The sequence below is a fragment of the Panthera uncia genome, chromosome E1 (assembly GCF_023721935.1).
Source record: "Panthera uncia isolate 11264 chromosome E1, Puncia_PCG_1.0, whole genome shotgun sequence".
NCBI classification, from domain to species: domain Eukaryota; kingdom Metazoa; phylum Chordata; class Mammalia; order Carnivora; family Felidae; genus Panthera; species Panthera uncia.
Window position 1 is genome coordinate 23936164 of NC_064814.1, and position 26934 is coordinate 23963097.

The 26934-nt window shown below is 50.5% G+C and overlaps 1 protein-coding gene across 3 annotated transcripts in view; it reads right to left on the bottom strand.

Annotated features, from left to right (window-relative positions):
- The window catches only part of SLC39A11 (solute carrier family 39 member 11), a 344617-nt gene extending 321069 nt beyond the window's left edge, over positions 1 to 23548 (bottom strand). For 2 of the 3 annotated variants that reach the window (XM_049637702.1, XM_049637701.1), the window contains exons 1-3: positions 23429 to 23543; positions 19783 to 19901; positions 15104 to 15142 (exon numbers count right to left, since the gene is read on the bottom strand). In XM_049637702.1, coding sequence (XP_049493659.1) covers positions 15104 to 15142; positions 19783 to 19890 — 147 coding nt within the window. In that variant the 5' untranslated portion in view covers positions 19891 to 19901; positions 23429 to 23543. Of the gene's footprint in view, positions 1 to 15103; positions 15143 to 19782; positions 19902 to 23428 lie in introns of all 3 variants that reach the window. The other variant, XM_049637703.1, reaches the window with a different exon arrangement.
- Between the last annotated feature and the right edge of the window lie 3386 nt (positions 23549 to 26934).

Below are 26934 nucleotides of genomic sequence, written 5' to 3' on the forward strand. Positions count from 1 at the left end.
AGGGTCTTACATGAGGTGAGGTCCCACTTAGGGTGCACCACATTGATGCATGAAACGGGGCAAGGGAATATAAAAATAGTTAGGCACAGTAAGGCTCCTGAAGGAAGCACAGGTCTCTGGAGGCAGGGAGTGGGGGGCGGGGGCAGGCGGCGGTAGGACCCATCCTTCCTCTTCTGTCTATCCATCCATCATCCACTCACCCATCCACCCACAATCTGTGCATCCATCCACCCGCCTACCCATCCATCCATCCATTTGAGCCTTTGTTTATTTGTTCAATACGTCAAAAGAATTGACTGAGAGCCTTCCACACATCGGGAACACCTCCTTAGCATCTTCACTGATTGATTCTTTTTAAAACTGCAATAGTCATGACTCCCAGTATCCATCCTCCTCCTTTCCTTTATTATTCTCATTCACACTCACCTCTGTCTGACATCCCATATGTTTTAGCGTAGAGTGTATCCTGTGACTCTCTCTGCCAGAACGGCAGTCCCATGAGAGCAGGAATTTGGGGTTGTTTTGTTTTCTGTTTTACCCCCAGTGCTTGGCACACCTTGGCGGGATCTCAGGGGGGTACTGGAGGCTCCCTTCTCTTCCCCACTGCCCCCAGCACCCCAGGAACAGGTCACACGGAAAAGTCCAGCATGAGATATGGCACACCCTTCATCTATTATTTGCAAAAAAGAAAGCCTACAGCTACAGGATTATTATGAGGGTCGGATGAGGTAATGGATGGGGAAATGCTTTGAAAAGTATAAAGCAATAAACCATTGTCAGATGATAATATTTGGGACTCACGAGCCCGTAAGATGTAAGTGCTCCCCGCAGTCAGCTCATGGACACACCCCACCCCACAGACCTCTCCATGCATAATTACAGAGGGTTCCGCAAATTCAGACGGGTAATCTACTTAACGCTTTTGCACAGGCAACGATTCCGGGTCCCTTCCTCCTTCTTCGATACAATACTAACCCATTTTCCCCTTGCTTATGCATTTAATAGATACGTTTTTGTTTTTGTATTCCCTTCTATCCTCCTGGAACACTAACTCACTTAGCCCCAGGGCTGTCGTGGTTGATTTCTTCACAAGAAGACCAGGGCTTCAGAAAGTTAAGACGTTTCCAAAGAAACGCTCCCAAAAGAAAAAAAGACAAAAAATCTGCACAGGTGAGTGTGAAGGCTTCCATTTCCCTTCACTGGCTTGTCAAACGCACAATCCTCCTGGAGCTGACTCTCCATAGGGCCTGACGGTTCTATTCCCACCGCTGTTCGGCGAAGCGTGGGGAAACAGCTCATCGTGGCCCCGAGCCAAAGTCAGATGTGGGATTAAAAGCCAGGGCACCCGGACAGCAAAGAGCAGCATCCACCAGCAAGCTAGTAAGGCGGCTGCCTCTCTGGTAGTTTGTTCTCGCTTTGCTCCAGAGGGCACAGAGGCATTAAACCATCATGCCCTGATTTTCCCTTCCACTCTCTGCACGAGGTAGGAGGGGAAGGATTTCAGTCTCGGTGGAGCCATGAGATGCCCAGAGGTTACAAGACTTGCTGCTAATCACAGGGACTGTAAACAGCTCAGCTAGAAAAGCCACCCAGGGCTCCCGACTCCCTGTGTGAGCCCAGCACTGTTTATCACCGAGCAGGATCAGCTGCCCAAGAAGGCTCCTCTCGCCTCGGAAAGCGGAGGTATGACGGAGGCACTCCTGAGGTCCGATTCCTTGGGATGGGAGGCATCATGGAAGGAGAGCCAGAGGCTGACAAACCTCTCCAAGGGGCCCTGGGAGAAGGCAGGAGTGAGCGTCCTCAGCCTCTGATTATAGCTTCTCTGGTCTCCTTGCACTCACCACGCTTGGGGGCAGTGGGGGAGTGAGAAGAGGGATAAATCCACAGTTCGGCAACTGTCCTGCCACTCAGCCCACACGCCCATCAGAGAAACACCAGGATGGACGTTCGTTCACTCCACCACCCTGCCCTCAGCAATATGCTCTTTATATTTTAAATTATGTTCACAAAATGACACAGAGATTCCCCTGCAAAGAGGGAATAAGACTGATGCCTGAATTTGAAAGGGAAGTTTTTGACCTTTAAAAAAAAAGGAAAAAAGAGGCGCCTGGGTGGTTCAGTCGGTTAGGTGTCCAACTTCGGGTCATGATCTCACGGTTCGTGAGTTCGAGCCCCACATCGGGCTCTGTACTGACAGCTCGGAGCCTGGAGCCTGTTTCGGATTTTGTGTCTCCCTCTCTCTCTGACCTTCCCCTGTTCAGGCTCTGTCTCTCTCTGGCTCAGAAATAAATAAATGTTAAAAAAAAAAAATTTTTTTTTTAAAGAAAAAAAAATCAGGGGCGCCTGGGTGGCTTAGTCAGTTAAGTGTCAGACTCTAGCTCAGGTCATGATCTTGTGGTTTGTAGGTTCGAGCCCCACATCAGGCTCCTCGATGGCAGTGAGGAGCCTGCTTGGGATTCTCTCTCTCAGCCCCCTCTCCCACGCCCTCTCTCTGCCCCTCCTCCCTTTTCTCAAAATAAATAAACTTTAAAAAAAAAAATCAAAGTCATACAGGTTAACAAAACCAAACAATGCTGAAGCATGGAATGTAAGAACTGGTATTTCTCCCGGGTCCTTCCAATTCCATAGTGTGGACACACACCCACTCTCAGAAGGTCATGTGTCCCCCATATGAAAAGATTCCAGACCAATTACATTACTGTTAGCCACAGAATGTCACCTCACCCAACGGCTAATTCTTGCTTCCAGAACAGTGGGGCTCTTGTCCTAAGAATTTAGCCCAAATTCCTTCCTCTCAGGAGACCAGAACACCTATGACTAATCTGGGCCTGTAAAAGCTCTGCTTCTCTCCTGCCCCCAGAGCATGAATCAAGTTTCACTGGGTCTTCAGACTCCTTCCTTGCGTGTTCGTTTGTGAATGGAATGGAAACCTAGAAAGACAGAATTTCCTCCCACTGGGTGAGAGTGACACCCAAAGAGAAGCTGAGAAGCAGGATGGAGAAAACAGGACAAAGGGAGACCCAGGAGAGAGGTATCAGGACTTCTAGAAATGGCAAGATGGCACCCGGCAACAAAAAGGGATATGGATCCTGGAAGGGTAGACTGTCGACAGGCATCACCTCTGCAAAGCGAGGAGGTAGAGGGTAGCACAGAGCCATGATATTTTGCAGGCTGTGGTCACCAAGGACCAGGGAGTATTTCCCCGCCCCCTGGATCTGGGCGGGCCTTGCAACTTGCTTTGGCCAATAAAACACAACCAGTGATTTTGTGTACGTTCTTGAGGCCAGGCCTCCACAGGCCTTACAGTTTCCACCTGCACCACTGACCCATGAGCCACTGTGCGTGACAGAGACCAGACGACAGGTCTGTGAGTCTCCACAGACCTGTGAGTGAAGTCCTCCTATACCCCGAAGCCCCACCGAGCCACCAGATGCCCCGACCCCATGAGTGACACCAGGAAAGACCAGAAGAACCACCCAGCTGAGTCCAGTCGATCCAGAAGCATAAGAAGTGATAAAGTGCTGTTGACTTAAGCCACCATGTTTTTGGGTGGTTTCTAACTGGCACAAGAAGTGTGGGTGATGCTTGCTGTATCTTGAAGAATGTGGGCACATTTGCTGCACGTTGACCACCCAATCTCCATCACACCTACTTGGGCAAGGATACGTCCATTCTGCTTCAGAAGAACCATCTCTCCCCTCCTTATTCATCAATTTTAGTCTCTGCTTTTTACCTACTGGGAACAGGAAGAGGCCAGTAGGTGTGGGCATGTGGCCCAGGCCTGGCCAATTAACACACCGCATCCCCATGGCAACAGGAATTAGGGCCCGGGGAAGAGGACACAACCCAAGTGAGGCCTGTCACTTCCTGCCCATGAAATTCAATTCCAAGGACCATTAAAGCTGGGGGAGAAGGGCTCCTCCTCCCCACAGACGTGAGTCTGAGAGGATGTCAATACATTACCCAAAAGTGGAGACACAGGGAAAAACAGGACCAGGAGACGGAGAAACCCAGACCCCAGTGATGTCCTTGGATCTAAAGAGTCTGGCAGTATTATCCAAGGTCAGTTCTGTGCCTGGTATTTTAAATGCACGGGCCAACACATTTCCTTCATCAGTCCTTTGCCAGACTGAGTTAGGTTTTCCGTCATTCGTGGCCTCCAAAGCCCTGGCTGATGACAGACATGGAGGGACTTATGTTTTACTGCATGCCCTTTGTGCTACTTGAATTTCTTGCCAAGTTCATGTTTTTACTCCCCCATTTTGAAAGAAACTAAAGAAAAAAATAACCCAGTTCACTTGAAAGAACAACCACATACAAAATGAACACAGGGAAGGCAAATCAATAATAGCATCAATGCTCAACGTTCTCTCCGTGATGGGCTGTGTGGCCGAGGGTGCTAATTGCCTGCTGCAGTTTCCATTCTCCCACCTCCTTTAGGAACACAATCCCACTGTTTAGCTGGCCACACTGCAGCATGGCTGAAAGACCGTGTGTCCTGGCCTTCCTTGCAGGCAGATGGGGTCTTCCGGTAAGTTCTGGCTAATGACTTACAAGTGGAGCTGTCAGGCAAGACTTACAGGGAATCTCCCTCCCGGCTGACATTTTGCTGCCTGGAGGCAGCTGTGATGCCCTGAGCTCCAGCAGCCACCTTGGGCCAGAAAGGCAAGTGCCTCCCTCTGGGGCAAAGCACCAAGTAGAAAAGGAGCCTGGATCCCTCGGGACTCCATGGATCTACCTTCCCAGCCACAGTCTCTGGATTTCTTCTTCATGAGAGGAGTCTTTCTTGTTTAAGCCACTATTGGGGGGGGGGGGGGGGGGTCTCAGTGACTCTCACTCAAAAGCACGGTGAGCAGAAGGAAGCATCACCATCAGTACAGCTAGGTGTAGGTGGCTGGTTGCCATGGAGACCATCCTGCCACACAGATTCCAAAGTACAAACCCACTCAAAAGAGAAAAGCCTGATATAAACTCCACCTCCCTGTTTCTGGTAGAGCCCCCCCTCCTCAGCCCATAAGCCAGGAGGTGATACCAAATTCCCTGATTGCCCCAGGGGAAGGAGCCCCAGGAACACGGTACCTGTGATGGGCCTGAACTTCTTTGGCTACCTTCGCAATCAAAGGACCGCCAAGTCCCCAGTTCTCCGGCAGGCCCAACCTTTGTCTCTCCCTTCCCAACTCCCCTGCCTCTGCCTGATTCAAGGCCTCTAAGGAGTCCAGGAGTCCACCTAAAGTAACATAAGAGCCTCCAACCTGCCTCCCGCTGCCGTGCTATCTGCTCCCTATGGGCCGTGCTATCTGCTTCCAAGAGAACCCACTTCCTGAAATTACAACTCTGGTCACCTCCCCTCCCCCAAAGCTCCAGGGTCTCCCCACCAATCTAGAGAACAGAGCGCAAACCCTCCTCCGCGGGGCCCCAGGTTGTTTACATCCAGGCCCAACCTACCTTGCGGCCACCAGCTTCCAGCCAAACCAATCGCCATTCCTTCACCAAACAGTCCTGTGTTTTCCACGCCCGTGCTTCCAGTATGCTCTTCTTTCTGCCCAGAATTCATTTCCTCCCCGTTCCGTGCCCATCCTCAAACTACATATTCTTCCAATTTCATTTTCATCCTTGAAGCAGTCCTCCCTAATTCCTCCCTGTCCCCAGGCTTCCTGTCACCTTGCACACATTACCCTCCTACAACCACATGCCGACCTGTCTCGTGGTTGCAGGAACCCAGCCGGCCTTAGCCTCTTGCAGGGAGGGATTATATCTTGCTTCTTGACGTACCCCCACAATGCCTTCCACACAGTAGGTGCTCACTAAATGGTGGATGGATTGGCCTGAGGCCCATCCTCTCCCTGCTCCCACCTTCCGGGCAGCCACTCCCTAAGGAAGGAAGAAAATAAATAGTTCTTCTGCAAACAGAACACATGTCTGAGCCATCGCTAAAACTGCACAGGCCCTTGGCAAAGCTTTGATGACCGGCTCTTCTCCCCTCCTGTGAGTGAGCCACCACTAAAAAGCAATCAGCAGCAATCCTTGCACAAAGGCAGGCCTTGCACAAAGCACTTGTGTTAATAATACGTGTAGAGATTTGGTCTTGGCACGCTAAGGCCACAGGACAAGACTTAACCAAGATTGACTTTGACCCCTTGTACTTGGAGTAGCTTGCAAAAGAACTGACCCTAAGCAAATGCTTTGTAATGTGATTTGTGCTAAGATGCCAAAGAAAGATGATGTCAGCTACTCTCTCTTATTTAAATTGCAGAAGACATTTAGATTAGGTAAGTTTCTAACAAGCTAGCTAAACACTCAATTAGGTTACAAAAAAAAAAAAAAAAAAGCAGAGACTTGCTTCATAAAAGTCTTTGGGAACAAGCCCCATCCCCACCATCTGTCTGGATTAGGCAAAACATTGCCCTGTCTGATGGCACAGGGATGCCTTGGATGACTCCCGGAAGGCCCTGCCCATACTGAGATTTTTTCAGACACAGCGTGCGATCCAACAAAGACTGTGCGTCGGGTGAGAATTTAAGCTCACATTCAAGTTCTCCAAGCCGCAAAGATCCTGCCTCTCGTCTTTCTTTTGCATGTGTCGGGGAGCCCAGAGTTCTCATTCCGGCAGCTGGGACACCAGTATCACCTAACCAACTGGGAAACCTACGTGTGAGTACATCTGTCCCCTCCCAACTCAGGCTGGTATCAAAGTCAACCCGCCAGGCACACAGTGGACCGCCAGGCAGCAGCCTCCCCCTGGGCCCCCCGGCCCGGGTTCCGAGGCCCCATCCTCCACACCCAGTGCCCCTGTAACCACGGCCCCAGCCGCACACGCGGGCTCAGCCAGACTCTTAGCCCCACAGCTACCTGGAGCCTCTGGAGGGAGTCTGCTGTTTCCAAATACCAGCCCATCCTTCATTAAACCGTCATCCCCATTCGGACTGGGTCCTCACTGCTGTGATCACCCGGGGAGCTCGAGAAACCACTGAAGCCTTATCCCAGCCCCAGAGATTTAGACGTAGTTAGTCCAGGGTGTGTCCAGGCCACTGGGCTTTTTAAATCTTTCCAGAGGATTCTATCATGCAGCCTGAGTGGAACCGCTGCATCAGAACGAAGGGAATTTCTCCAAAGCCAGAGAGAAGCTCCTTGGGACTAAATTGCCGAGGATGTGAGGTCAACTGAGCTCACTCTGCTAGACCACGGGTGCTGAGGACGGTTGCCAGCTTGAGGTTGATTTGAGCTGGGAAACCTAGTTTTCATTCACAATCTCAAAGGGCACATTTTTGTCCTTGGCCATCTGTCCTAACACAGTGTGCCTTATGTGACAAGATGAGAGCAAAGTGGTCCACATAATTCACCGTGCTGCCCTGCAAAGCTATCCCCTGAAGATTCTTCAAAGGCCCACCCCAGCAAAGGGGCAGCAGCAGCATCGATTTCATGAGCCAAGGCCAGGACTCCTTGGGGAGGAACTCCCCCCCCCCCCCCGCAAAACCTAGCTCCCCCAGGAAATCACCTGCTCAGGAACACCAGACATTTCAGGGACGTTCTGAGACCGCCAGCCCGAGCCCCTCACAGCAGAGCTGCGGACGCCTGCTCAGGCTGTTTGTACTGCAACAGGCCTCAGAAAACCCCACCGTAAACACTAAATCAGGGGTCGGCAAACTTCTGCAAAGGGCCAGACGGTGAATACTTCAGGGTTTGCAGGCGATGTGGTCCTTGAGCAATTCCTCACTCTGCATTATGATGCACGAGCCCCGCAGACAGTATGCAAAGAGACAGGCGTGGTGGGTGCCAATAAATCTCTGCCGACAAAAACAGGCAGGGTGCCCACCTTTCCACTAGAACTAGATCGTAACCTCCTTAAAGACAGAGACCACCTCCTATCACCCCTTCAAATCCTTAGCACTCGGCACAGTGCCTGGAAATACAACAGATCCTCCATAAATGCTGAATGAATGAATGCATGAATGACTGAATGAGTGAAACTGAGCCAGTCATCTTAAGGAATATCTATCACACGTTTACCTGCTCCTGCAGGGAGATGTGTAAGAGCTACTGCCTTTGGAGCGCTCACATCTGACTACTGAAACGGAATCTCAAAGCCCTTTTTTAAGCTGCTGGTCACTTGCATACCCTCGCCCCTCCCCTTCACGGAACAGGGAAGGATGCCCCAGACAAAGAGGAGCAGGTATTCCCCAAGGAGAACGCCCTGGCCCCAATCCCTGCAGGGCCCAGGCCTGCAAGGAAAGGAAGAGGAAACTAGGGGGAAGCAGAGGTGCCCAGGCCACGAGAGGACAGACAGCCTGAGCACCCGGGAAAGGCAGGGAGAGAGGACGGGCGAGGCAGGGAAGCGAGGTAACCATCCAGGCGACTCTGGGCAGGCCCCACAGCCACACGGGCCAGCTGCTTAGCAGGACGAGACAATACACGTGGGTTCTTCCACCTAGATGTCAGTGCAGATGGGAGGTAACGTGTATCATTTCCTCCCCCACACTGTTTATAACGACACTGGAGATCTGAAGCATGAAATTGAAAAGGAAAGACACACGAATAATAATAGTGATGGTCTGTCTCCTTCCTGGGTGTTCTTCTTCCCTTTTCTCCTTTCTTCCTCTCTCACCCGGCCACCCCTGGTGTCAGGGTCCGGATGTGTCGGGAAGGAAGGCCCTGATCCTGCCGGCACATGTCACGGAAGATGAGGGGAGGGCCAGGGGACACAGCTGTCACCACATCGCTCTCGTGCCCAGCAGAACCGCTACGGTTTGGGGTCCAGGAGCACCAAGCCGGAAGTCAGGCTTGCCCCCCACGGTGCATTCAGCGTCTGCTGCTCGTGCCTCGCAAGGTTTGAAAACATTCGGCAGAGACAGAGAAGTTTTCCCGTTGTAAACTGGCCATGGGAGACCTTTACAAATAAAATGCTTTTCACGCAAACCTTAAGGGTCCAAAGCCCTCGGTTGCGAGATTGAGCGCCAGTGTCCCGCGGCATTCCCGTGCAAGAGGCAGAGGAGGCAAGAAGCGGCAGGTGGCCCCTTGCCAATCGTGACAGAACCTGGAGGGAGGCTGTGAATGGTCCTGCTTAGACAGGCGCCCCTCCCCCCCCCCCCCCTTTTCTCCACACACCATGCCACAGTTAGCCGGTCACATGAGACCCCCGGGGCAGACGGCTCCAAGTCCCATCAAGCCAACCCAGTACACCTCGTCACTTCTTGGCTGAGGACAGTCTCAGCCCTCAAACGGACAAACATCACCACCACCGGGGTGGTGCAGTCAGTCAAGCGTCTGACTGTGGCTCGGGTCACTTTTCCACTGCCTCTGGCTGAAATCTCCCTGAATCCCTCATGCTACTGAGTCCATTCTGCTCATCCATTTTGCCACGGAAATGGAAAACAGCTGGTCACCCTCGTCCCTCCAGACTCTGAGGCCATCACCGGAGAGCATCACTAACTTCCAACAGGGAGCCAGTTATTTGGAGAAAATATTACTCACCATATTCTGCATAAAAACAGACTCAGCCAAACCCTCCTTAAGAAAACCGTGCCCTTCATGAGAACCCAGCTCCCCATGGGATTAAAGAATACATATTAAATTGCCTCTTCATGCCTACAAGCAAGCTTCTTGATTGGTAGGCTGCCTTTCTCTTCTGCAGGTTCCTGGTCCTGTTTATTCCACACAAGCGCGTCTTCCTTGAGAGAGGATGTACACTGATTCAGAGATTACTAGTGAGTATCAACCTCACCAAAGAGACATCAAAACCAGAGCAAAGAAAATTAAAATGCTGAATGGTGACCCTTGATGTTTTGGCCTCTTCGAATTCCCCCAAACGTTTACCTTTCGGGACGATGACTGCTCATCTCAATTCGGATGAAAAGATATTCAACTGCATGTGTAAATTCGCCATCGAACAAGTGAGTGAGTGAGTGAACAGGTGAAGTGGAACGAACGCTTCCCAACTGCCTTACGAGAAAAGGATATACACTAACCCATGCTAGAACCCGCCTCTTTAACTGGACAGAACCAAGAAGCCCTTAACAAACCATCAAGCCCAATGTCAGTCAACTGAGCAGAGTCAACTGAGGTCCGGGAACACTAAGGAGCTTGCCCAAGGTCACACAGCTAAATGTCAGCAGCTCCTGACTTCTCAGCCGAGTTTGGTCCTAGCTCTGCCCCTACCTAGTGATTTCCGATTCTAGAGAAGTCATTTCTTCTCTCTGCATTTGTTTCCTGCCTCTACATGGGGGGCAATTGGACCAGACATCAGCCGGGAGGCACTGTGGTTTAAGAGGGAAAGCTCTGGAGTCAGACTGTGTGTTCAAATCCTGCCTCTGCTCACCGTGGGAGATCCGGAACAATTCATTTACACTTGCTATGCCTATTTCCTCAGCTGTAAAGTGGCAGTAAATAATAGTAGATGCTACATACCTCATGGAGTCGTTATGAAAATTAAATTAGATGGTCGACACAAAGTGCTCAGCAGAGCACCTTGTAAACAACAAAGGTGCAATAAATATTAGCTATTATAACCATCTACAATCTCTCCCAGCTTTGGGGCGCCTGAGAGGCTCAGTCGGTTAAGCATCCCGACTTCGGCTCAGGTCATGACCTCACAGTTCGAGAGTTTGAGCCCCCATCGGGCTCTGTGCTGATATCTCGGAGACTGGAGCCTGTTTCAGGTTCTGTGTCTCCCTCTCTGTCCCTCCCCCGCTCACCCTATCTCTCTCTGTCTCTCTCAAAAATAGATAAACATTAAAAAAAAAATTTTTTTTTAAGTTGTAAAACTCTTCCGGCTTTAATGCTGTAATGCTCTAGGTTTCTTTTTCTGCCTTTTTTTTTTTAACGGTAAAATTTCTCCCCATTAGGTTCACACCTCAGGCAAAACGTGACGGCTGACATGGGTACTAAGAAAAAGACAACGATTATGAAAGACTTAAAAGAGTCTAAACCTTTTTTAGGAGTCAGGAGTGGGGGGGGGGGTGGCGGCAGAAGGCAAATGGGATTCTCTGAAGAGTCATTTAAGGAGAACTGATTAATGCTTCCAAGGCCCTGCTAATGAGGGAAAAAACCACCTGTGAAATATACCGCTAAGCACATTTAAAACACCACGTCCTTTGTCCCAGAAATCTCCTTTCTCTGTGCACAATTATATATTGTATAGATACATCACTGCAGCATTAAAGCAGAGACGGGTGTCAATGAACATACAGCACATGCATAAATGTATCCCGCTGATCTGAAAACATGTTACATCTGTGCAAAGTACAATGGGACCCCAGTCAACCGACTGATGGCTGGCTTTCCCTTTTCAAGGTATTTACTCAAAGCATCTCAGAGCCGTGCTGAAGGCTAGCAAGCCCTGTGGCATGTTTATGCCGATACTTTGTACGTGCATAATAAACAGTTCTCCAAGGAGCTGCTCATGGTTAACAGCAGTGACCTCTGAGAAGCAAGGGGCGGGGAGGGGGGGAGGCAGGATGATTTTCTTCTTCTTCTTTTTTTAACTTCTAATACATCTGTATTTTTATACATTCCACTCTGTGACCAGAGAGGATACATCAAAATGCTCTGGACCGGGATTTCTTGCTGTGGCACCACGGACGTTTTGGGCTGGGTAATTCTTTGGGGGGGGGGGGGAAGAGGGGGGCTGTCCTGTGCACTGGAAGGTGTTTAGCAACATCCCTAGCCCCTACCCGCTAGATATCAGTTGTCACAACTGAACATGCCAAATGTCCCCCTGCAGCGGGGGGTAAAACCGCCCCCCAGTTGAGAACTACTGTCCTAGCCAACAGAATGGCTGTGTTAAATACAAATTATTCCTATGATTAGTACAAGTGGTTATTACAGCTCAGGCCACCTGGGCTCTACTGCCTTCTCCCTAGTTTGGGGAAGCATTTATGAGAACCCACTACTAGTCACCAAGGCCACTGGTATTTCCTGAGTTTTGAGTCTCAACGGTCTCCCACAGCACACTTTTACTTTCCTCCATGCATCTGGTGACTTTCCAGAAGTTCCTTCTGTGGAACTAGCTCAAGGTCAATTTCAGAAAAGTAAATCCTATTTTCTTTAAAAATAAAAGAAAAAAGCACACACACGTAAATAATTTTTAGAATCTTTTTTTTTTAACAACTACATTAAAAAACGGAAGTAAAACTATTTTATTTTAGATCCTCATACTTAAATGACCACAAAAGAGTGGCCTGATGATTTTTTTTCGGGGGGGAGGGGAAATTACATCTAAAATGTTCATGTTTCATTATGCTCCCAAATTTATTCTTACATGTCCTGAAGACTATTATTCTCTGCTTTTCCTTGTTTGTTCCCTTTCTTGTTTCATTTTGTTTTTTGCTTTTTGCTATATAAACCTTACAGTGGCTTTTGCCCTAAAAGAGCCACCTAGAACAGGAGACACAAATGCCTAGTCAAAAGCAGAAAGACAGTACAGAACAGAGTTCTTCAAATTCTGTATCTATGTAACCCCTAGAAGAATTTTTGAAAAACTAGGTACACCCTCACTCCTTTTAAAGTTAACATTTAAAAGGTTTTCATCTTGAATTTCAAGAGGTGCAAAGTCATTTCCGGCATATAAATATTGATTTCTGTTTCATCAGTCAATTAATTATATCCACTGGGATCTAAACAGCATAGGGATTTGATTCCCACTCTTACTCTAGTGATTCATTCCTATAGCCACGGACAAATATTTTATCCTCTTAAAATATATATATAAACATGTATATATAAACTGTATGTTCATGTTTTACGTACTCTTCTGTTCACAGGCTACATCCTAAACACACAAAAAAGCGAACTCTTCTTGAAAAGTCCCAAAACTTACATCATTACTTTTTCTCCCAGGCTAAAATTTCAATTCTCTTTCCCCACAGAATTTTACCCTAAAGCAACTTCTGTTTTACACTAGAAAGTCTATTAATGATTTATTTATCCTACTTCTTTGTAATATAAATGTCTATATACATTTTAATTTAATTTTTAGGAAAATTCACGCGAACTTAGGGCTCTAACTGCTTAAGTAACAATTTCCCAGATTGAGTTACCATTAAAATGATTAGTGGTAGAGAACAGATTTCTAACAACAAAAATGTAATACACTGTTTTACAATGACTAAACACTAAAAAATAAAATTTTTTTGGAAATGTGTATTTTCATGGATGAGCCCCCCCGCCTTGTTTCTTCCATTCACTCATACATCCATGGACAAATATTAAGTGGTCATCACTAGATTAAGAGTTGGGAATCAATTTTGTTTCTATTTTTCTTGCCTTTTTCTTTCTTTTTTAAACATAAGCAAAGAGGAAATGTGTTCGCATAAAGAAAAGGATGGAGAAAATAGATACTTTGTTACAATAATGTCATTTTGTTCTCTGAATTTTATCCAAGTTACAGGCCCCACATCCCAAAATGGTTTTTAAGCATCGCTCTGCAAACAATTTGATTAGATCCACAGTCAAAGGGCGAGACATGTCTGAACCACTTAAGGATTTATGCCCAGGGATCGGTGATTAGAGGCCTCACTTTCTCCACTCCAGCACCAACATCGCAAGCGTTCCCCCATTTACGCATGGAGATTTGGCCACCTAGGGACAGGGTAGTATGGCAAGAGTGCGTCTATCTTGTAAAGTGGGAGAGGGCAAATGCGGAAGGGGACTCGGGCAAGGAGCACCTCGGCCTGCCAGGGTGTCCTCACCAGAGTGGGTTTCAGGAAAGACAGCCTGTGGCCGCTGAGGACCTGGAAACGGATTTCGTGAACACTCTCCGTGCCTCTGTGCACCACCGGGAGGGCCTCTGTGTGCCCTGGAAGGTACACGGACCCCAGTCTGACGGCTGCTGACTTAAGCGACCTCTGGGAGACCCCACCCCCAGGCCACTTTTTGCAGATCCCAGTAAAAAGGCGGCAAAGGAACCAAATCCTGATCACCCGGAAGAGAAAACCACGTGGTACGGGACTTCCGGTGTGACGAACACAACCGGAACGTCCCACCACGGTATATGCGTGCCTGGGAAGCGGGCCCTGAACTCCCCAAACCCCAGGCTCTAACGCCCGGCTCACAGCAGATCGCGGAACCGGGGAGCAAGGTACACAGCCCCCCACCGAGGAAGCCATCAGCCAAATTCACCACGTGGGACACTCTACGGATATAAAAGACCCAGTGTCTCCAACAAATTACTGGAGTGAGGAAAAAAAAGGGTTGTTAAGAATAAAAGGCACTTAAAAGATATAATCGATATGAAAATCTTGCTCAGCTGCTGATCCCATGACCCCTTTGAAAAACTAGAGGAGGGGCGCCTGGGTGGCTCGGTGGGCCAGGCGTCCGACTTTGGCTTGGGTCATGATGTTAAGGCAAGTGGGTTCAGGCTCTCTGCTGTGAGCGCCAGAGCGCGCTTTGTTTCCCGTCTCCCCCTCTCTGCCCATCCCCAGCTCGTGCTCTGTGTCTCAAAAATAAAATAAAAACATCAAAAAAAAATTTTTTTTTTAAGAAAAAAATGGGAGAAAATCTGCTGTTAGGTTACTTACAGCAAGGAGTTGCTAATTTGGGTAAGTGTGATGAGGGGATTATGTTGTAAAAAAAACAAAACGAAACAAGCCATCCGGTTAGAGATGGGGATTTAACTTTCGGGTGAACTTACACAATGTCTTGGATTCGCTTTAACAAAATATTCCAACCTCTCAAGAAGGTTGGGGGAAGTCAGCAGAAATGTAATTAGCAAAACATCGGTAATGCTTGAAGCTGAATGATGGCTACCTGGGATTCTCTCCACTTTTTTTAACATGTTTGGAGAGGTCAATAAAAAAAAGGGCTTTTAAAGGGAAGGGAAAGAGAGAAAAGATATTTAACTAGCGCCGTGGAGGCCCTTCCTAAAAACCACCTCATTTCACAAGTCCTGAGACAGCTGCCCTACAAGCAGGCCTCTCTCCCTGAGAGGTGGGAGCATTTCAGTAAGCTCGACGGTAAGTAGGGGCAGAGATACGAAGGGGCCATTAGCACCTGGAGACCAGAGAGATGCATCTAGGTGGCAGGAAGAGAGACTGGAAATACCCCCTTGGCACAGAAATGTTAGAATAAGCATGTCTCCGTTTTACATCGCTCCTACTGACACACTACTTACCCCTGCAGCAAAGCCAAGACTTCCATCCAAGATCCGCCTCTGAAAATATAAACAAGATGTTTCAGAGTCTGAGGGATGAGTCTGGGGATAAGAGGAAACCATATGATCTAAGAGAGCCGCACGAATAAAGACTGGCCCGTGCCTAAGTTTGTCAACCTGTCCAGCTAGAAGCCTGGATTGGAACCTTTATCAAATGGGCCAAGAACCAGGGGGAAGTTGTTTTTTTTTTTTTTTTTAGCCTTCCATCCATCCCACAGCCAATCAGAGGTTTTTTTTTTCAGTGGTGCTTGGCTTCCACTGACCCACGTGTTGTCTTTTACCTGGCTCTCCTGTGAATGATAACTGTAAACCTCTAGTAAGTAGCTGGCCTAAAAGATGGAAATTGATAAGTGTTGGTAGGGACCATGGGGACCAAGCAAAACTCTCCCACGCTGCAGGTGGAGGGACAAAATGGCACAGCCACTTTGGAAAACGAACTGGCAGCATCGAGCGAACTGGAAATGAACATACCCTACGACCCAGCAGTGCTACCCCTGAGTAGTGAAATCATCGCCTAACAGGAATGCCTACTTGGACTCACCGAACACGTGTCCAGAGAAGCTCTCAGCAGCAGTACTTGTGAGAGCCAAAACTAGAAACTACCCGAACGCCCCACCAACAGTAGCATGGATGCAACAATTAGGATGTATTCACACAACAGAATACCACACGGCAATGAGAACACACATGACATATGCATGAATGGAGCCCATCATCAGGCAGGGGCATGGGGAAACTGGAAAATAAGCAGAGTGGAATCAGCCAGACGCAGAAGAGCGCATACCATATGATTACTCCATTTATATAATGTACGGAAACAGAGAAAACTAATCTCTGCGGGCACAGGCTAGGAGAGGGATTGCTCTTGGCAGTGGAGGCTGGGGATGGAGGGTAGGGATTAAGGATCCTGAAAGGCTGCTGTGGGGCTGGTGCTGTTCTAGTTCTTGACCTGGGTACTAGTTTTATAGGCGATCGTGAAAAATCACCAAGCTGCACACTTATAAAATGGGCGCTTTTTGAGGCACCTGGGAGGCTCAATCGGTGGAACGTCGACTTCGGCTCAGGTTCTCATGGTTCGTGAGTTCAAGCCCCACGTCGGGCTCGCTGCTGTCAGCACAGAGCCTGCTTTGGATCCTCTGTCCTCCTCTCTGCCCCTCCCCACTTGCACGCGTGCGTGCTCACTCGCTCTCTCTCTCAAAAATAAATGTTAAAAAAATAAAAATAAAATGTGCACTTTTCTATATGCATTTTATATTTCCATTTAAAAATACTTGTTTAACTTTGTAGTCTAAGTTAGGAACAGAATCTATAGCCCCGTGAATACGTTACAGGCTGGTTGAGGTGATTACCCCAACTGCTCAGCCCTCTCCCACCTCTGAGCGGCTGGAGGTGGACGGAAAGTTTTGACCCCAGGAAGCCATACAAATGACATTTTCCTCTAGGCGTGCCATGACATAAGCAAAGTTGGCCAACCAAATAATTTAATGAAACCAGACAGATCTAATAAAGAAGTCAGGTAAAAAAATTATTCTATCAGCATTCATCTGGATCCTGAAAGGAGAAAAATTATACTTCTTAAGTTTTTCCACTTTCAGACATTTACTTCAAGGAACTAATCAGCTAGGTGCTCAAAGGTTTATGTTCATCACAAAAGTATTTCTAAAGACATTAGGAGAAAAGACGTAACAGTTGGGGAAGGGCTACATAAACTGCAGACCATCCTGACAACAGAATATTACAGGCCCAGTTAAGTAACCGAAGTGATCAAAATAATCAAAAAAGCATTTAGGGATGTAGGAAGAATGTTTATGATACCAAGTGAGGAAAACTAGTTGTAAAATATTGCAGAAAATTTGATCCCTGTCATGTAAAGAAACAGATACGGGTAAGTTAATGTATACGCGAATATAACTGAACTCTGGATGAACAGGTTCAGGGCTTGGAGTTTTTTTTTTTCTGAGAAGCACCTTTTTTATTATTTCTTTAAGCTTTTTCATACGTTATGAGTTTCCTACAATTAAAATATATTTTAAAGCAAGAAAACAAATTTTGAGAGAAACTTTTTTTTTAATTTTTTTTAATGTCTATCTATTTTTGAAAGAGAAAGAGAGCATGAGAGGGGGAAGAGCAGAGAGAGAGGGAGACACAGAATCTGAAGCAGGCCCCAGGTTCCGAGATGCCGGCACAGTGCCCAACGCGGGGCTCGAACTCACGAACCGTGAGATCACGACCTGAGCCAAAGTCGGACATTTAACCAACTGAGCCATCCAGGCGCCCTTGAGGGAAGAGACGTTTGAGAGCAACGGAGGAGGGCAGCGTCCGCGTGTCTACTATCCCAGGTGACCCTCACTGCGGCCCCCATCTTAGCCGAATGGAAGCCGAGGTGTGCTGCGGGGACCAGAGCACATCTCTGTGAACTCCTGTCTCTGGCCACCTTTGCCTCCCAACGCCGTGCCTCCCTCCACTTTTCATGCAATCTGCCTGTGCAGAAAGGGTGCCTGTAGCCCACCCACGCCTGCTACCTTTGCAAGGTCCTGCTTGCAAGGCTGCTCCTTGGCTGGCTTCTGGGAACGTGGTGCTTGAACTGCCCCCTCCATTCCCTGGTAAGGGTGGGTCAAGGTGCCTATGCTGGTTTCCAGACAAGGTCGTGGATGCAGGACACCTGCTTTCCTTCTGCAAGTCTGGAATTTCGGCAGCATGCACTGCCTTCATGAGCACCCCTGGTACAATCCTTGGGGCTGAGGCTCCACAGGGTGCCCCGGGCGGACACATCACGCGTGTGTTAACTGCGTTTTCCTTGCTGGGGGAAGGAATGTCCTCGTTGGGCCCCTCACAGGAGGCAGGGAGCATCAAAGGCCTGTGCCCGGATGTCCCCAGACTCCGCCTATATCCTTCTCCTGCTGATCCTTTCAATGTTAAACCTTAGCCACGAGTACAACTATATTCTGGGTGCTGTGGGTCCTTCTAGTGAATCACCAAACGTGGTGACGTTCATGGGGAACGTGCCTCCACACACAAGTCTTCAGCAATTTCTCCTACTGACCTCGGTGATTATAGTAACACGAGACAAATTAGGGGCTCTGAGGCTCCACAGCAGAAGGGGGCACCTCAGTGAAGAAGGGAAGTCACCTGTTTCCTCCCAAAGTGCCCCCAGAGCATTGGCCCGGGCCACACGGGGCTCTGGGGCCCCATCCACCGTCGTGCTGCCGTTCACTCAGCCCTCGGCAGGGCAGCACGCCCGGGGGCGACGCAGACCTCTCCTCAACGCAGAGTAACTACGAAGATACAACCACGGGCTGCCCTGCCCTAGAAGGGCACAGAGACGGGACCCCAGAAAACCTGGCATGACTGTCGTGAAGGAGGAGGAGGTGACCTGGGCCCTCTCCTCTGCCACCTGAGTGTCTCTCATTCAGGGACTGGGTTTTGAAAGGTTTCACTACCTGCCAAGGGCAAGCTGGGATGCCGGTGGTGTGCGTCTCATAGGCTCCAAACCTCCCACTGAGGAGAGGAGGGGGAGGGCGGTGGGGAAGTCAGAGCTTACCTGCCAGCAAACACCCGTCTTACTGGTCTCTAACACAAGAGCGTCTGGCTTGCCAACTTCCTAGGCTGTGTTTGCCTTTCCAGATCCGGCTCACGGCATGTTTAAATGGATCTTAAATCACTCCCTCGCTTATCACGCCTACAGTTTCTAAGGCAGCCTGCTGAAGGGTGCGGGGACTTGACAGTTCCTCAAGATAAAGATGGGTTGACCGCTCCAGGCCTATGGACCGAGGGGGTCAAGGGCTGGGGAAGGGGAGGGAATCTCAGGTATATGAGGTGGGCTGGGGTTGTGGAGTGGGGAGGGGTATGTGGTGTGTGTCGGGGGGGATGGTGAGTGGGAGTGGGGGGGCTGTGTGATACATGTGGGGTACGTGAGGGTATATGGGATGTATGGGGTGGGGGCACATGGAGAGATAAGGTGTGGGCTGGGAGGATTGTGGGTATGCACATGGAGGGGCGGGGGTAGGGGAGTCTGTGTGGGGTATGTAGGAGGAGTGTAGGGTATGGGGGTGGGAGAATGTGGGGGGGTGGGGGGTACAGGGGTGCACGGGGTGCGTGGGGGTGGGGTGTGGAGGCACCAGGGTGAGTGAGGTTGCTGGGGGCAGGGGTAGAGGATGCACAGGGGTGAGGGGTGGGGTGGGGGTCTGTGGGGGCAGGGGGAGACAAGTCTGTGTGTCTCCATCCCAGAGAGGGTGGGGGAGAGAACAAAAAGATGGCATCAGTGAGAAGGGGAACAGATACCGTTCCTTTCCCCAGGGCTTTTTCAATCATCCCCGCTAGCTCAAGGACACAGGGCGGGACGGCTAACCCGCCAAACTGACCACCTGCACCAGGACCGAAGGAAACGAGCCGGAAGCTAGAAACCAGGCAGGAGCTAAAGGAGGCTTAGTAACTGGGCTCCCTTCCTCCTCCCTTCACACCAGGAGGGGAGCGGAAGCCGGGTAGGGAGAGGAGGAGGGAAAAACAGGACCTAGAAAGACCACAGAGGTGAGGAGGCGTGGCCAGTGGCCTTCCCCGGGGAAACCTTCCCTGTGTGGTTTCAGAGCTTGCCAAGAGCCCCGCCCCCTGCAAACTTCAGAACCCAAGCGATGCCAACTCACCTGTCCGCTAGAGAATATGAACACGAGAGCTGCCCCAGCTGCCGTCAGCCCCCAGGTGAAGAAGGTCCCCAGCAACGCCTGGAGCACAGAGTTGTGGCCTTGGAGCATGCTGGATCCAGCTGTGTGCAGAGGAGCAAGAGGGGGGTCAGCCGCCGGCAGCGCCTTTCAGGGACACCTGCACGTGCTAAGGTGTCTGACACCCTCGACCTGAGCCGGCCCACGATCTGGCTTGGCGCTATGCACCTTTCCGCCCCGCCATCCCTCAGCGGCCTCAACGACCCGGCACAGACCCGGCCTCTTCGTCCAGCCCCACACGTATCAGAAGTCATCTAACCCTGCACGCACAGACCTGGGGACGCCTAGGGAGACGCCAGAGGAGCCCAAGGAAGAGCTTAGGACATTGGGGAGATAGTTCCAAAGAGAAGAAGTTCATAAAATGTGGATTATTCAGCAGGGAGGAAGAGAGCACGAGGAGGGTCTGATTACAGCCTTCTGGCACATCCTGCCTACTCCGGCTGCCCTTGCCCAGCATCGGTTCTGTCTCCTCCAAATACAGGGGACTAACTCAGATTCCCTCTTGAAGCTCTCCCACCTAAGTCCTGACCAAACCTTCAATGGCTCCCCATGGCCTGCTAAGGGCATACCCCACCGACTCTTTTACCACTACCCCCCCCACCCCAAACTCCCGCTCAACTAGTCATTTGTGGCACCTTCGGCAAGTCCCAGATGGTCCTGCCTCCAAGTCACTCTTCATCGGGTTCCCTCCCAGAATGCCTTCCTTCCCTCGTTCCAGCCAGCAGACCCAGAGCACCTTCTAACGCCAACTTCGACCCCTCTCCACGCCTGTCTCCATGCACACCTGCGGTGCTTTCTTTGTATGGACTCACCTCCTATATCTTTTACATCATTAGTTGCTTAAGAACAGGGATGATACCTTTTCACACCTGGCACCCCTATGAAATGGGGCTTCCTGGCATCCAAAAAACACTCGTATTGAAAAGGGCCAGCTTATGGGGCGCCTGGGTGGCTCAGTCAGTTGAGCGTCCGACTTTGGCTCAGGTCATGATCTCACGGTCTGTGAGTTCGAGCCCCGCATCGGGCTCTGTGCTGATGGCTCAGAGCCTGCAGCCTGCTTCCGATTCTGTGTCTCCCTCTCTCTCTGCCCCTTCCCTGCTCATGCTCTGTCTCTCTCTGTCTCAAAAATAAATAAAAAACATTAAGAAAAAAAAAGAAAAAAAAAGAAAGGGGCCAGCTTACCTTGATGGGACACTCAGCAAGGACAAGGAGAGGGAGCTAGAAGAGGGAGCATTTCCCTGTCAACTGAGCACACCGCCAATGAAACGGAACTCACACTACTGCCCACCAAGGAAAGAAAGGGAAGTACCATTCCTTCTTGTTTCCACTCAGCGGACCTCCTCTAGACTTGAACACGTTTTAAATTCTAGCTCTGACACGATAGGGGATCAGAGTCTTGCTGTGGAAAGTTACAAGGCAGAGAAACCCATTTGTTGAAAAGCCCCATGTTCCGGTACACAAACATCAGGGCTCAGAGCCTCATCTCAAAGGGCTCATTCAACTGCCCACCGGTCTTCCAGCTCCCACAGGGCTGGACACGACCCCACGGGGCTCAGCCCAGCCAGGTCCCAGAGCTCTGTGAGCCGGACCAAGAGCTAAAGACGCTGACTCTGTTAACCCCGTAAGGAAACCGTGGCAGAGGGTGGACGGGGCCCTTATGCCAAGGGGCTCAGCAACGTGGATAGGACTCCAACCTGGGAAGGCTGTGGGTCCCCAGGTGAGCCCAGATGAGCCCAAGCCCAGCTCCCTTGCCAGGAAACCTCTAAGAGAAACAGCCTCTATGGATTCAGACCGCGTCTAAATAAAAACTCAGGAAAGGGAGTGCCCCCAAGAAAGAAAAAATAATATATTTTTTAAAAAACCCACCCATTTACATACTTCATCATGTTAGGTCCCCCTAAAATGAGTGGTTTGTGTTTCTCTGTCAACCAAGACATCTGGATCATTACCCCCCAACCTTCTATTTCTGGCTGCTTGTGGATAAAATTTAAAACAGCGTTTGCAAAGAAAGGCACACAGCTGTCACCCCTTAGTACTTATCATCTAACACAGGTCATAACAAACAAACAAAAAAATAAACACAATTTTTTTTTTCAGTACTGAATGTGCCTTTTAACAGCTACAGAGAAGAGGAAACCACATACATTTGCCAACAGGCCAAAGTCAACGTGGACTTTGTGGGTTCGCCACCAAGAGAGCTCTGGGTGTTCCGGGGGCGGGAGGGCCTGGTTTGAGGGACAGCACTACCCCAGCCTGTCTGCATCTACCTGAGCACCCAAGATAGAAGGGAAAAGATCAGCAAGGCCAAGCACGCCCTTTCCGTCCCAAGAATCACAGCATTTACCATTGAAAATGCAAACCCGGTGGCCCTGGAAGTTTCTTCCAGGTGCTGTTTTACATCCTCACTGCTCGAAGGGTGGTCCCCCTCGGGAGCCAGTTAGAAATGCAGGATGTTGGGCCCCACCGGGACTTGCTGAAACAAGACTCTGCATTTTATCAAGTGCTTTGAGGGAGTCTCACACCCATGAAAATGGAAAGCATTGCTCTAACCCTGGCGCTTCTAGGAGGCCCAGAGCCTTGAAAGTGACTTGCCCTGCCCTGCGAGGGAGGGACCGGCAAGACTGGCACAGAGTCCCAAGTGAACGAAAAGTTTTCTCCAATAGGTCGGCCAGTAAGTAGCACCTTGGGAACAGGGGCGCCAGTCCCAGCACCGCCCGCGATGGGGCTCAGACTTCCTTGTGGGCCGGATGTTAATACATAAACGTGGATTAATGTGCAAGAGGGAGGATTATTCTCTGCCCTCCCCAACTTTAAAGATGTGTGCACACATTCTTCTCCAGCGGCACAGGAGGCTCCCTGACTGATACAGGATTTCTTTTCTCTCCCTCCTTAACCTGTTGCCCTGCCTCCCAGAGCCGGCCTCAAGGTATTGATGATGTTGGAGAGGTGGGAACATTTAATAAAACTGCACACACACACACACACACACACACACACTGGCTCCACGAGTTGAATCCAGCAACCGGGTTCAGGCTTGGGCCGATGGGACTGTGGAAAGTTCTCTGATACCTCACTGCTCCAAGTGTGGTCCGGGGGCCAGTGACCCCGGGGAAGGGTTACAAATGCACATGCTCAGGCCGGCTGCACCGTCACCAAATGTCCAGTCAGGTTCAAAAGGCCGTGCTGCTCCCCAGGATGAGTGGGAGGGGACGCAGACTGCCCCGCCTCTGCTCCCCCCCCCCAGGGCCCCAGGGACACCCCCCCACACACACAGCCGCACGCCCACCACGAACCGCCGAACAAAGAGGATTTGGTGAACCACTGTCAAAGGAAGGCAGGTCAACACCCTCCAGCCGACCCGGCCAGGGGGAAGAGGGGGCTCCGGGCACCCCTCCCCTCCTCTGCCACCTGCCACAGCCATCCGGCTTCTCCCCCCGACCCCCTCCTCTCCCCGGAGGGCACCGCCTTCCAAACTCCATTTTGCCCTTCCAGGTCCCACACTCTCCTGAGGGCCCCAGACCCCGGGCCTCCGGCCCAACCGAGGCGCTGAAGGGAGAAAGAGCTGACTCACTACGGTGCCCTCTCAAGCCCCCACTCCACTTCCATCAGCCCCGCTGCCGCTGGCTCGGCCGGCTCCTCTCCCGAAGTCACTTCCTGCTTCCCTCCCGGCACACGTGTCCCTCCAGCCGCCAGGCCCCTCCCCGCCGGCTGCGACTGGCAGATCCCGCCTGAAGAATCAATTCTCTGGTTCACAGCCCTCCGCAGGCTCGGGAGCAGATGGGGCGGGTGGAACAGAGCCCGGAGGCCAAGAGGAGAACATTCTGCTTGTACAAGCCTCTGCGGTCTCCTATGAAGCCGCAGAAACCACGGGGAGAGAGCGCCTTGTAACGTCCCTGATATCATTTATGTCACTACACTTGGCAGCTGAGTGAGCGGATGTGTGTGGGGGGGGGGGGGGGGGGGGGGAGGAACCTACTGGTATTAACATCGTTCTCTGAATCAGTGGCCCTCAATCTATAGCTCCCATCAGAATCACCAGGGAAAATGTCAAAACACAGAATGCAGGCACCCTGCAGAGGTTCTGGCTCTGCCAGTCTGAGCGGGGACCGAGATTTTCTGTTCTGAACTAAGATTTGTTGATGCGCTGGTCCTGGGACCACACTTTGAGAACCATTGCTCTAGGTCAAGGGCTTTGCTTCCCAGGCCTTCTATGAAAAGACGAGCGGGGGGGGGGGGGGGCTCCTGGGGGGCTCAGTCAGTTGAGCATCCGACTCCTGATTTCAGCTCAGGTTATGATCCCAGGGGTCGTGGGCTCGAGCTCTGCAACGAACATGGAGCCTGCTTGGGATTCTCTCTCCCTCTCCCTCTGCCCCTCTTCCCTGCTTGTGCTCTCTCAAACAAAAACAAACAAACAAACAAAAACAAAACAAAAAAAAAAAACCAGGATGCCCAGTTAAATGTGAATTTCAGTTAAAAGACAAATCGTGGGGGCGCCTGGGTGGCTCAGTCGGTTGAGCATCCGACTTTGGCTCAGGTCATGATCTCGCGGCCTGTGAGTTCGAGCCCCACGTTGGGCTCTGTGCTGATGGCTGGGGGCCTGGAGCTTGCTTTGGATTCTGTGTCTCCCTCTCTGCCCCTCCCCAGCTCATGCTCTGTCTCTGTCTCTCTCTCTCTCTCTCTGTCAAAAATAAATAAACGTTAAAAAAATTATTTTTTAATTAAACATTTTTAAAAATAGGGGCGCCTGGGTGGCTCAGTCGGTTAAGCGTCCGACTTCGGCTCAGGTCATGATCTCACGGTCCGTGGGTTCGAGCCCCGCGTCAGGCTCTGTGCTGACAGCTCGGGCCTGGAGCCTGTTTCAGATTCTGTGTCTCCCTCTCTCTCTGCCCCTCCCCTGTTCATGCTCTGTCTCTCTCTGTCTCAAAAATAAATAAACGTTAATAAATAAATAAATAAATAAATAAATAAATAGTAAAAGACAAATCGTGTTTTAGCATGTGTCCTGTGCAACATTTGGGACATACTTATGCTAAAAACATATTTCACCTTCGTTGTTTACCAGAAATTCTGATTTAACTGGGTGTCCTATGTTTTGTCTCAGGAACCTACCAGAGGGTGACCAGGTCAGAAAAACTGTTCATAACTACAGTGCCACACACCAGAGGATTCAATAGGAGCTGGCATCTTTTGTCCAGTAAAAAGCTGTCATCCACATTGAGGGTGGCACCACATTCGCGCACTGTGTCAGGAAATGAGATGGCCTGGTGACTATAGGGGCTCTCTGCCCTCAGGAGATTCTCAGACCCAACAGAGAACCAGACCAGGTGTCTTACTCAAGAAAATATCACTGATCGGGAAGGGCCGGGGCGGGGGGCGGGGGCTGGCTTCAACAGCTGCCATTTCTTGCCTCACAGTTCTAGAAACAGGAAGTCTAGGATCGGTCCAAGATCAAGGTGCAGATTTGGTTCTTGGTAAGAGCTATCTTCCCGGCTTGCAGACAGCTGCCTTCTCACTGTCCTCTTGTGGAGGAAGAGAGATCTCTCTCTCTCCCTTCCTCTTCTTATAAGGCCACCAATCCTATCGCATGAGGACCCCCACCCTTATGGCTTCATTTAAGCTTACTTACCTCCAAAATGCTCTATCTCCAAATGCAGTCATATTGGGGGTTAGACATATGAATTTCATGAGTGGAGCCTTCCTGTGTGGGATTAGTGTCCTTACAAAGAGGACCCTAGAGAGCTCCCTCACCCCCTTCCGCCGTGTGGAGACACATGAAGAGTCCGCGACCCAGAACAGGTCCCTCAGCCCCACCACGCTGGCACCCCCTGATCTGGGATTTCCAGCTTCCAGATCTGTGACTGATCAGTTTCTCTTGGGGATCAGCCACCCAGTCTGTGGTGGTTGGTGACAGCAGCCCAAATGGGCTGTGACACTCCATTTAACAGATAAGGAGACTGAGTCTCAGGAAAGCTCTGTCGGTACCCCAGGTTGACAGGGTAGTGTGGGAATCCAAGCCCAGCTGACTCCAGAGAGGGCACTCTTCCTGCATCGGACATACAGGGTTCCCAGGACGAACTCAACACCCCGGTCAGCAGAGCCTCGGGCTGACCTCAGGCTGGGTGGCCGACCCCCAAGAAACAAATCTAAGAATTTCCCCCAGTGAACCGTAAACACACACACACACACACACACACACACACACACTAGCAGGCACTAATGAGAGGCGGGGTGTTAGGCAGGCTATGAGGGCTGCCTCCCGAGTATCTAAAGGCCATAAAACTAAGTGATGTTGACAGTCAGCAAAGGAGCCTCAGGGCAGCAGAATGGTGGCCCTTTACTGTGGCTTGACCTGGGGAAGCAAGCTGGCAGGGCCTCCCCCCTCGCAGCATGGGGGCAGAGTGGAGGTGGGGGTGGGGATAGTGGCAGTGTCTGCAGCCGAACACCACGGGTTGGGGGACGTGGAGAAGAGCTACGAGATGGGCACAAAGGATCCAGCCCAGTGGGTCCTGGGTCTTTCCTTCTCTACCCCTTCTTCCCGCTTCCCCTTCTCCCTCCCTCGCTGTCCGAGATCTTGATTTCTCTTAGGAGGTCATAGAGCTGACAGCCAAGAGGAATCTCAGCCTGGCACATGAGTTTCCTTGGACAAATTCCCCAGCGCCTCCCAAGCCCTCCCAGCCTCAGGCTCCCCATCCTAAGACAGTGACTGGAGTGAATCACCCAACGTCTAGCCCAACACCCATCATGGCAGCCTGAATGATTATCTCTTGGCTGTCTCTCCTTCCTCCCTTCCTTCCCTCCTTCCTTCCTTCCTTCTTCCTTCTTTCCTTCCCTCTTTCCTTCCTTCCTTTCCTAACTTCCTTCTTTCTTTCCTTCCCTTCTTCCTTCCTCCCCCCCTTCCTTCTTTCTTTCCTTCCTTCCTTCTTTCTTTCCTTCCTTCCTTTCCTAACTTCCTTCTTTCCTTCCCTAACTTCCTTCTTTCCTTCCTTCCTTCCTTCCCTTCTTCCTTCCTCCTCCCCTTCCTTCTTTCTTTCCTTCCTTCTTTCCTTCCTTCCTTCTTTCTTTCCTTCCTTCCTTTCC